At 40.8% G+C, this 11,144-nt stretch overlaps 1 protein-coding gene across 4 annotated transcripts in view; it reads right to left on the bottom strand.

Moving 5' to 3' along the window:
- Window positions 1-1,917: 1,917 nt before the first annotated feature.
- Window positions 1,918-11,144, bottom strand: part of LOC146497268 (enhancer of polycomb homolog 1-like) — a 34,365-nt gene continuing 25,138 nt past the window's right edge. For 3 of the 4 annotated variants that reach the window (XM_085140471.1, XM_085140473.1, XM_085140469.1), the window contains 7 exons: window positions 10,327-10,416; window positions 9,913-10,061; window positions 9,320-9,762; window positions 6,343-6,461; window positions 6,079-6,214; window positions 4,761-5,136; window positions 1,918-4,160 (listed from right to left, as the gene is read on the bottom strand). In XM_085140471.1, the coding sequence (XP_084996597.1) occupies window positions 4,088-4,160; window positions 4,761-5,136; window positions 6,079-6,214; window positions 6,343-6,461; window positions 9,320-9,762; window positions 9,913-10,061; window positions 10,327-10,416 (1,386 nt within the window). In that variant the 3' untranslated portion in view covers window positions 1,918-4,087. The remainder of the gene's footprint in view (window positions 4,161-4,760; window positions 5,137-6,078; window positions 6,215-6,342; window positions 6,462-9,319; window positions 9,763-9,912; window positions 10,062-10,326; window positions 10,417-11,144) is intronic. The other variant, XM_085140470.1, reaches the window with a different exon arrangement.

Genomic DNA, 11,144 nt, shown 5'->3' with positions numbered 1-11,144 from the left:
GAGCATCGCTGCCAAAGGACGACGCAGGAGACGGTAAACTGAACAGCAACACATAGTGTCCCAGGATGATAACATGGTGCAGCTTCAGCTTGAAAAAAAAGGAAAAGGTGGCTTCACGTTCTGCAGTCGCAACATTAAAACTATGGATTATAGCTCAATAACACATAAGGGAACAGAATGACACTCCTCTTATTCTGCTACACAACAGATATATATATATATATATATATATATATATATGTAGACATTTTACAGGTTGGATTATTTTTGAGTATTTTTACTCTGTAGCATCTAAACCTAAAGTTCATTTTGAAGCCACAATAATCGTCCCATCACTTTTTCCTCTTGTACAAACCAAAATAGATAAATGTCACCAGTGACTTCTTAGAGGAAGAGGAATTGATCTTTTTTTTTTTTTTAATTTAATATTAATTTCTGAGTAAATCTTTTGGAAAAGTGTTTAATGAAAAATATATCAAGGCTCCTGCCACTGCAGGCTGCTACTGTGCAAGCATTTTGAAAACTAGCTTTATGTGTTTTAAAGTTTTATCACTTAAACACTTTAATGAAAGTGCTGAGTCAGCAGCTTCATAAACCACTGGCTATAAAATGTGTGGAAGGAGCAGCTGCCAGCCTTCTTCCAGCTGCAGCAGGGGTGTCAAACATAAAGCCTGTGGGCCAGAATCGGCCAGGCCAAGACTCCAATCCGGCCCACTGGACATCTTTAGAAAATGTAAAATGAGTTTGACATCCATGATCAAAGATATACCAGGACACTTTATTAATCCTTCTCATGAAACTGGATCAAGTAGCTGAAGCGGGAGTATTCAATGTTTTCATTTTTATATCATAATGTCATAACAATATATAATAACGATCATTTAAACCCAATTCTGCAGAAGTCATTGGTTAAAGCAAATTAACCGCCTCTCATGATGTAGCTGAATTAAACTATTTTTAATGGAAAAAAGACAAAAACAAGAATATCACCTTAAGAACTCATTTTTAGTCCAAATTTCTTTTAAAAACAATCAGTTTCTGGTGTCAAAGTAATAAAAGTATAAAGTTTAAAGATTATATCCTTATGACAGGATATGATTGAGGACAGTCACAAACTTCAGTTTTCCTGCATTATCATTCCCCAACTCTTTCCAGTCCTTCGATAGCTCCAACACCACCGTGCTGATGCTACTTAATCATCCCACACTTCACCAGTTTACGAACATACGTAGTGTTTTCAGCTACACAAAAATCAGTGGGAAGAAATTCGCAGTAGACTGCATCTGTGGGCTGCCAGTAACAAGCCCCTCAGAGATGCTTTCTGTAAGGCCAAACGAGAAGTTTGCATCGCCCTGGATCACTAAAAACATCAGCAGAATTCATCCCCAGTCTTTGATTATCACATAAAATTAGCTGTTGGTTAGGATGTGTTTACTGCCAGCAGTAAAACACGAAACCACAGCAGTAGAAAGACTACAAAGTGGTCATAACTTTAGCTTCACTACTACCACGCGGTGCATTTAGGGATGAATGCCCCCAGCAACTTCTGCAATCTGTTGGCAAACATAAGAGTTTAAGTAAAACATCTATCAGTTATAAAAACTTGTTTCAAAGTAAATAATACAAATCAGTTCTTGCGGCCCACCTTCAGCAGCTTCACAGCCCACACTTTGGAGCTCACTGACTCTACACTACTTTAAACAAAGGAAAAAGTCGGGTTGCTCTTTAGTTCTTTCTCTCAGGGTGTTCATCTAGTTTGCATGAGGAATTGGACGGTTCATTAAATGTTCACATGTAGGAGGATTACACAGTTTGTCTTGTCCGGCCCACCTGAGATCAAATTTGGCTCCTAAACTGAAGCTTCTTCACACAAAGACGCAACGAAACCATTAAAGTAACAAAAACAAAGGAGACATGTTGGTCGAAACACATAATGCCCTGGATTTTTATTTCATTTTGTGACAATTCAAGAGGATTCTTAAGTCTTTCCCATGTGTGTGAGTGTGTGTGGTGGAAGGGTTTACAAAAACAAAAGGGAAACAAAAAAATCATGAATCAACTGGGCCATTGGAATGGGCATTGGGATTGTGGTACAGACAAAGAAAAACTACACGTAGCCTTGTTCAGTACCAAACTCTTCACAGAAGAGAGTGATTTTTTTTGTTTTATTGATTTTTTTAAAAGTTTTTTTTTTTTTCTTTTTTCCCAAATGAAGGCACCCGATAACTTGTGGTTCATGGCCTTTCAGCCTTCTGGAGTTTTTAAAAGTAGAGAAAACTGTTTCATTTCTTTTTTTTCTTCTTCTCTCAATTGATACATGTTCCTTATTATACAGAAGCTGGAATGATAATAAATGTCAGTTACTGCATTTTTTTTTAATTACTCCCTTAGTTTCTTTTTTTTTCAGAACAAGTAACAAAAGAATGAAGTCTTTCATGGGAAAATAAAGGAGAAGGGAGATACAAAAATATTTGTTTAAAAAAAAAAAAAAAAAATGGTAAAGGGAGGGGGATTATCCTTTAGAGAAAACTAAAAGTTACTAAGGCCATCTGGTAGAAACCAGAGGCCAAAAATCATACAAAAGCAGCATCAATTAAAAAAAGAAAAAAAAAATTATAATATATAGTGCTTAGATAAGTCAGAAGCAGCAAAGTCTTCTGGGAAAGTCTTCATCCCCATTGTTTTGTTACTTGTCTCAGGAATAACATATGTATGGAAGAGCTTTGTGGAGACTGATTTACCCACTGACAAACTGATGCCTACAAACAAACAAAAGCCCCTTTCAGACATTTCAATTAATCTGACGGCATCTGAACGTGTTGGCGTCTCAGTGACATTCATTGGCCACTTTAGCTCGTCTGATTGCGTTAAGTCACGTCGACGAATGAGCTCGCACTAGATCGAATCTGTGCGCGATTCCCCTGCGTCTCTGTGAGCTGCGTTACACAACGATAACATTTCATCTTTGATTTAGATTTGAAATGAGACTAAAACATTTATCTATGATGTATTTTAGCTGCTCCTGATTCAGAAAAGCCCTCTGCTTGTGTGCAAGGGGCAGGTGGGTACAGCACGGTCAGCAGCACCCGCAGATGTTGGTCAAAGAAACATTCAGAAGCGCGGGCTGCACCTCGCACAATACTAATCACCACAAATGTAATAAGTTCTTGGTACACGTGGCAACCGAAGCAGCCCCCCCGGGATGTGTGTGAGTGAATTCTGAACGACAGTGCCGTCAATTTAAGAGACTGATTGAGCCGAATGCTTCACATCACGTCTGAAAAGGGCTAAATACACATCTTCTACTGCCCTGCGCCTGAATCTTTAACAAACACACCTCTGCGTGGATTTAAACAGACACATGGGAACACCCAACAAAAACGGGTGAGCCCCCGGCCATGTTCACAACATCCAAAAAGGAAAAGAAAAAAAAAAAAAAAAATAGTGGGGACTTCTTTTTTGTATAAATCTACCTAAACACTTACTACAGCACAGGGAACTGATGAAGGATACAGTGTATTTAAAAAAAACCAACAAAAAAAAAAAAACAATTTTAATGAATGTGGGGGGAAAACCTCTGTAAACACGGCACAATAAATAGATCAAACAGCAGGTTCCGCACCATGCATGTGATGACATACATTTTTCTGTGGTATAACTTTCACACCCCATACTCGCACCAGTTGCAGTTTGTCGTTTTCTCTTTTTAATTTTCATTTTGATTTTTTTTTTTAATATCGAGTGCAAAACATCACAAATGAACAATTCTGTATTCAAGTAATGTTATATACAAGAACAAGGGTGGGGAGAGGGGTATTACAAATATGCAGTACTGTACATATAATTGCCATATTAAGAATTTACAGAGATTTCCTATTAACAGTAACAAATGGGGGGGGAATTGTACGAGACGAGCATTGCAATTAAGTCCCAAACTGTTGCTATGGAAACCCAGCCTTGCCGTGCTCAGTCCGCCACCACTTGCATTCATGACTAACGAATGATGCATAGCACCTTAAAAAAAACAACACAAAAACAAAAAATAAACCCAATGGAGTCACGTTTCCTCAGAGCGGTGTATGAGAGGCTACGTAACCTCCATGGCCACTGTGTTGTCCGTTAGACTGTTCAGTGCTGGCTTGTCTTGTTCATGATTCTCCCTGAGGGGGAAAGGGGAAACCGTTAGCACAGACAGGCTAGCATAAACCTGTTACTTCAGCTGTCTTAAAATTAAGCACAACAGGCCTGCTTTAAGGACAAACAATAGTTTTACTCATGTTTCTACAAACTAGAAAAGCAACAGATGAAATCTAAATGTGCTACATTTCAAAATAAAAGTAAGTGTTTTATAGTGATTAGACACGTTATTCTTGAGTAAGATGTAGGTGAAAGGTGTAAAGTAAAGTCTCTTCTTTTTTGGTCTATGTCTGAAAATAAGTCTAACATGTCATCCCTGGAATATATCTCAAGCAGACAAACTGTTTGTCACAGAGCAGAATGACTAGAAAATGTGGAAGCTGGACAGCTAAACTACATACTGAGCTCACAAGAACAAGTAAGCTTTGAGAGCTGCCAACTCTGCTGGTAACTCAGTAGGTTCATAACAAACACATTCAAGAGTGTTCCACGTTGGACATGGCTGCTTTGAGTAAAAGGTAATAAATTAAAAGGAGTAATGTTGACGTTTTCCTGTGTGTTATTCAGCTAGGTACAGCCTTAGAAAATCACTTCACCCCTCGAGTGTTTTAAGTTTTCCTTACCTGGGCACTATGTCCAGCGGCGAGGCCGAGGCTGTAGTGACCTTGGGTTTCTGACAGTTGGCGGCGGCTGCGTGGGCGAGCTTTAAGGCGGATGTAGACATGGTGGTGCTCAGTGTCCGGGGTGTGGGGATGCGCTTGGTGGCGGGAACACTCAGCCGTAGGTTGTTGTTATTTCCCAGCAGGACCTGAGTGGTGGTGTTAGTGGTAGTTGTGTTGGCAGGGTGAGTGGTGCCATTGTTGTTACTGGTAGCAGACGTGGAGCTGGTGGTGGTGGTACAGGGGTGGAGCGAAGCAGGTGTCGTGGTAGCAGTGGGAGGAGCCGGGGTGGCAGGGGACGGGGACGCTGTGCTCGAGAGGTGCAAGCCCTTGTAGACACCTGAAGTGGGTGGGGTGGGGTGTTTGGTGGTGTTGGAATAAACAGGATTTGGAGAAGAAGTTTTAATTATCACCTGATTTTTTTTTTATTTGATTTTTTTTTTTTTTAAACCTGCTCCTGTTATGAATTTGAAGCACTGAATTTGCACAGCAATTTGAAGTTGAGTACACAAAGTTTCAAAGCAGCTTTTTTCCCTCCCTTCAAAGTGTGAATCAAATCCTTAAAACATGAGGTACTGTAGATGTGCACACAGGTTTCAAAGCCCCTCGTTCACCTAACTTAACAGAAACTTGAATTTAAAAAACTTTGACAATGAAAAGTTTTTAATCTGCTGCGTGGCAGAAGAAAATGTACAAGCAGGAGGTTTTATTTCCCTTTTCACCAAATCAGTATTCAAAGAAAAAGTCACTGATTATCAGACTTCAGGTTGCAGGAGTTTGATCGGTGAAGGACACCTTGGTGCCCCGCTTCCATCTCCAGATTAATGAAAATCTAAATTCCCTTTTGTCACTTTTCTTGGTTATCTAGCAAACACTCCTCCGTGAAGCGGCATCAGTCGTTGGGGTGCTGCTGGTGCAGGTTTTGTTGAACTTTCATTGTGCTGCCATCTGCTCTTTTGTGTTGATGAGTATTGAGGGCGTTAGTACTATGATTACCTTTGTCCCTTTGTTTGCTTTGTCTTGACTTCACTGACACTGTACTTTAACAATTTGGTAAAGTGGACTTTTCATTTTAATAGTGCTGTTGTAAAATAAATGAAAAAAAAAATCAATTTAGTTTTAATTTCAAAATATAACTAGAATTAGAAGCAATAAGTAAACAATTTTGGGATCGTCAATACCAATATACCTTTGTTAAATTCAACAACAGTGATTACAACATGAGCCTTCAAAGCTAAGAGGCTATTGGGCAAACCAGTGGTTGTGTGGGAAGCCGTTATACCTGAGGGGGACAGGACGCCATTGACTCCTGGTCCTAGCTCCTCCTTGGTTTTCAGAGCCAGCAGTTGGTCGGCGGTCACGAGGGCCGAGGCGGCAAACTGAGCACTGGCCTGGTCCAATGTATTTGCCAGGGTCTGCTAGAAGACCAAGAGTAACAGGTTTACATGATTTGAAGATTACGGGGGGGGGATCAAACAAAAAGTATATATTATATAAATATATAAATTCAGATCACTGCTGCTGGACAGTTGATCTGCACACTGACCTGTGTGCTGTTGGCAGTGGTGGCGCTGTTGGCTTGCTGTTGCTGGACTTGCTCCAGCTGCTGTTTGTGCATCAGGGACAGCTGCTCCTGATGCTGCTGGTACTGTTCAACTGTGAAAGCTGAGAGAAACAAAAACAGTGTTACAAATTCACAATCATAAAACAAACAGATCTTTTGACACAAAGAATATTTGAGCCAAGTAGTGGCAGGTTGGCATTAAACCTTAAACCCAGGTCAAGACACGTACCACATGATGCATACGGAGCCTTTCAGATACACTGTCCATGACACATTGTGCCTAATGGATTGCCACCCAACTTTCTTTCTTCCCCAGAAGATAGAAAGTTGGTCAAATATTTGTTTTCAACAACTTTTGGATGAATAAAAAACATATTTGGGAAAGAAAAGTAAGCTGCTCCAACAGTCTGAATCAAACAGCAACACACAGACACCAACTCTGTCAACTCACACCCACTCAATATGCCTCGTTTGATAAGTCAGCAGGGAAGCAAACAACAGTGAGTACAACAAAGGCCAAAGACTTCAGTCACGAAGGAGCATCTTCAGTCTTGGATTTTACTGTTATGCTGCAGACCTTACTGCAAACTGTGCTCATGATTAACTGAATGACCGAACCAGAAACCAATGCACTATGAACAAAACAAAACCACTACATGGTTTCCTGAATTATTTTTAACACCTTTTGGGCACCAGTGAGTTTTTAGTGATGCAAAGTCAGACCAATGTTTGGTAATGAGTACATCCATTTACTCTCCAGGTTATTTCTGGTGGCTTTTGTACTACAATAAAACATTCCAGCTTTGATTCATTCAGTTTTGAGTATATGTGGTAGGAAAAGAAATCGTTTTGGCCATATTCAGGTAAACCCAGGGTACTCCAGAAAATATATTCTCAGATTTCCTGCCGGACAACTGAGGTTTACTACAAAGCAAGATTATACAGTTAACAAGTTTAGACACAGAGTTTTTAAATGTCACAGGTGGCTCTCTCAATCGGGCTAAATCCCTACAGAAACAAAAGTATCAGTTGAGCCATATGTCATGAACGCCAGCAAATAAAGCCCTGCCAGGCACAACAGCATAAAATGTGCACCCAATAAATGCATGAATACGTTTTCATACTTGGTCCTAATTAGCTGCCAAGCCCATTTGCATTGGATCAAATTAGTCTATTTATAGGATGTTATTAGTGGCAAAACTCAAGTCAGTATTTAATCTGAAGTGATATCCATATCTACGGCTACGGGACAGCTGATTAATAGATTTAAACTGATTAAGTTAGATTTTAATGGCATCAATAGGATTGGCATTGCAAATTAAATACACCAGGTGGAAATTGTTCCGTTTTAAGGTGAAGAGTAAAATATGCCTCTAAGCAAACGTGCAGTTTCTGAAGTAGAAAGCCTGAGTCAATGTCAAACTCCTTCATCAAACCAGTCACGTGTGACGTTTTAGGTGTTGTAGAGCCAAAGAAAACCTGAACATGTTTTTGTGGATGTTTCATCCACCCTAGTATTTGAATCAAAGCTGTTTACCTGTAGATAACATGGCCGTAAGTTTTTCTTCATTAGTTTTTGAACTGAAAAGTCCTCATCTCATGTTTTAAAGGCGTTATGTGCATCAGTGCATTATTGATGTATCCATTCCCTGTGTGCTTTTCACTTCTCAGTTTCATAAGATCCACAATCTGAGTACATCTCCAAGTCACAGCTCGTCCTGTGGCATTACCTCCATCTGGAGCACATGTCATTTTTATTTCTTGAAATCTAACACCGTCTAATTTAATCAAAAATCAACTACTTAAACAACAAGTGCAGCTGTCACACTTGCTCATACACAATACATATTAGTAGAGTTTCTTGAAAGATCTGTGTTAATTATATCAGTCTTTCAGGTTCTCACTGAACCTTTTTTGGAAAAATCAATAAGCAGCTTGTTTTTTCATGCACATCAAAACAAGTTGCAGCGATATTAAGACACCCGCCGCCTGACTGCCCTCACAGTAAAACCACCAGGGACCTGTGGCATTTCGTCTCTTCGTCAAATCCATGCATGTCATGAATTCATTTATGAAATCCTGCTTTAACTGACACCTTAAGGAATGAAAGGTAGATTGTATTCATACAGTGTTACCCCCAAAGCAACAGCTGTTCTAGATAAACAAAAAACAAAAAAATAAAATAAAATATATAGAAATTCTTGCTATTGAAGCACAGCCACAAAACAAGGAAATAAAAAGGTGCAAACATTCGGTTAAAAATCAACCACACTTGGACATGTGTCCTGAACAAGCCAGCTGGCGACTCACTTTATCACCGTTACTTTTTCGAACTCTCCAAGCGAACGGCATCCATGACTGTCATACCACTGAAAGTGCTCTTACTTTAAATGTTTAGTCATTAGTAACGAGAACCTTCCTGCTGGCCTACTCCCATTGGAAGACAGTCTTTGTTCCGCTCTCAACTTGAGGACCATGCTATCCTGAATATGCAATAGGATGAGAGCTAGTTCAAGCACTGACATGCCAAAACTACTGAGGACTACCATTTAGTTTGTGCAGACCTTATGAAGCAAGTCTGGCTTTGCTTCCTTTTCACCCTGACATATACCTAGCCCAGCCCTGACAGCAAAACCCGCCACAATAAATAAAAATATGGGAGAAAAATTGCATCCTGAGCTCGAGCAGCTGAGGGCTGTTTTCCAACAGAGTTTTATACAAGTGGAATTCTTTGAAACCACAGAGGAATTAAAAGGACATTTTACCTTTGCTTTACTTTTCAGCTATCTTTATACTGCCTGATGAAAAACTGCTAATTACAAACAAACCACTATATAGCTAACAATATCTAACACTAACTAGCTGGTATCTTACCGTCTCCATGAGTATAAAGTTATGAAACCAACACAGCCCAAAGAGAACACAACAGTGTCTGTCTACAGTTAGATAAGCCACCTACCAGCGACGGGTGTGGGTGTAGGGACAACCCTCCCTGGACGTTGGGAGCCAAAGGGTTGCCCTCCGGTGGTGGAGGCCGAGAGTGGGCGCTTCAGGCTTCGGCTCAGCCTCCTGAATAGAGGGTGGGCATTGTCCAGCTCATGTAGTGGTAGTGTCCGTGGTCTAAAGTGCCTCCATCGGCACGACTTTATATTCAACAGTATCTGACTGAGGTCCGTGGAAGTGGGGGAGGATGGGGAAAGAGAGGAACTGAAGGAGGAACTTCTTTCCGAGGTATTTGTTTCTGAGGTACTGGCAAACTTGTCGGTGGCCGGTGCGCGTGAAGTAGTTGCAGGAGTAGGAGAAGGAGGAGGAGGAGATTGAGGAACAGGCAGGTCAAGCATGTCTGGATCCAGTCCATGGAAAATGTTGTCAAAGTCTGTGTATGCTCTGTCCAGCAACACCCTGAGAGAAAAAGAGGGAGAAAAGGGTTTAACAACGAAAAGTGATCAATTTAGCTGATTTTGCTTTGTAGATATCTACACAGATGAGACAGACGAGCATAGAATGTAAAGCTGGATTCAAATGCCAGCACTTTGCAGTAAGTGAACTCACCTGCCGCCTCGCCCCACGCGCCGTCGAGCCATGCCCAGGCATCGCCGTGGCATGGTGACTGTGGTGAGACTGTAGCGAAAGCGAGCTTCTGCCAAACCACCCTCCCATTGTCCACACCACGGCCAGCTACCCACCCGATCTTGACGAGCCTACAAAGACAGACAGGACACTTAAGTTCACCTTTTCCACTCGTTCTTGCAGTTCTCTGAGTTCAATACATCTGACCTGTGCAGTTTAGAATCAATCCGCATCTCATCAGTGAACTACAGGCACCAATATATTGACTTCAGTACTGGAAAGCATTGTTCAAGTTATGTTTACAACATAGTAAGGGTTTCCTTAAACATGTAATACTAATTTTCATTAGTACAGAAAACTAAGGTATTCTAAGGAACAAAAGGTAATGTTCCTTACAGCATAGTACTGGCAGCCTGCCTTCCTGCGAAAGGCATAGGCACCATCTGGGTCGTTCTCCTCCTCTGCTTCTGATGAGCCTGAGTGCAGCTGTGGATGAGAGACGTCAGAGGTCAGTGTAAGGTCAGCTGAAGAGCAGAAGTTATAGTACTGAAGCCAGAAGCCTTTGTTAATTTTTTTATTTTAAAAAATAAAACATGGTTTGGCAATTTTGAGAAGATTCTTGAAGACAAAGGGCAGAGTTTAGCAGCGGTAGCACTCCTCATCTCCACACGTGGAGACAAGAGGCCGTAGTGCACAGCCAAATGGCTGCAGAGACAAGAGGGAACAGAGTTTCCAGTATGTGTTGTACTTCATAATTAAGCAACAGAAGACAGATGTTGTCTTTTTACACTATTTAAAAAAAAAAAACAAAACCAAACCAAAAAAAAACAACAACAACAAAACAGTGAATAAATCAATTTTCTGAGAGTGGAGGATTATTTCTGTAGTCTCATTTTGCCCCAAACTCAATAGTTTGGGGCAAAATGTAACATCTTTTCACTGAGTACTTCCTCAAACTTTAAAATGAAAAACAAATGGAAAAAAAATAAAGGTAGAGGAGAACGAGGTCATCTAGTACAAAGCAAGGACCCGACTTGGAGGAGTTTGACTTTCTCTGTCACAGCATGTCTGCGAGTGCAGACGTGTATGATGAGGGCCCAGGCGGCAGCACACCTCCACTCCTCAGGAGGCCTACACAGTAGCCAAAGGGCAAGCAAAAAGACAAAACTGGCTGCAAACTGTCACACACTACCCAAAATGGACCAGGTGAGAGA

The sequence above is a fragment of the Neolamprologus multifasciatus genome, chromosome 18 (assembly GCF_963576455.1).
Source record: "Neolamprologus multifasciatus chromosome 18, fNeoMul1.2, whole genome shotgun sequence".
NCBI classification, from domain to species: Eukaryota; Metazoa; Chordata; class Actinopteri; order Cichliformes; family Cichlidae; genus Neolamprologus; species Neolamprologus multifasciatus.
The sequence above is the reverse complement of the archived record's forward strand: the minus strand, read 5'-3'. Positions and strand labels throughout refer to the sequence as shown.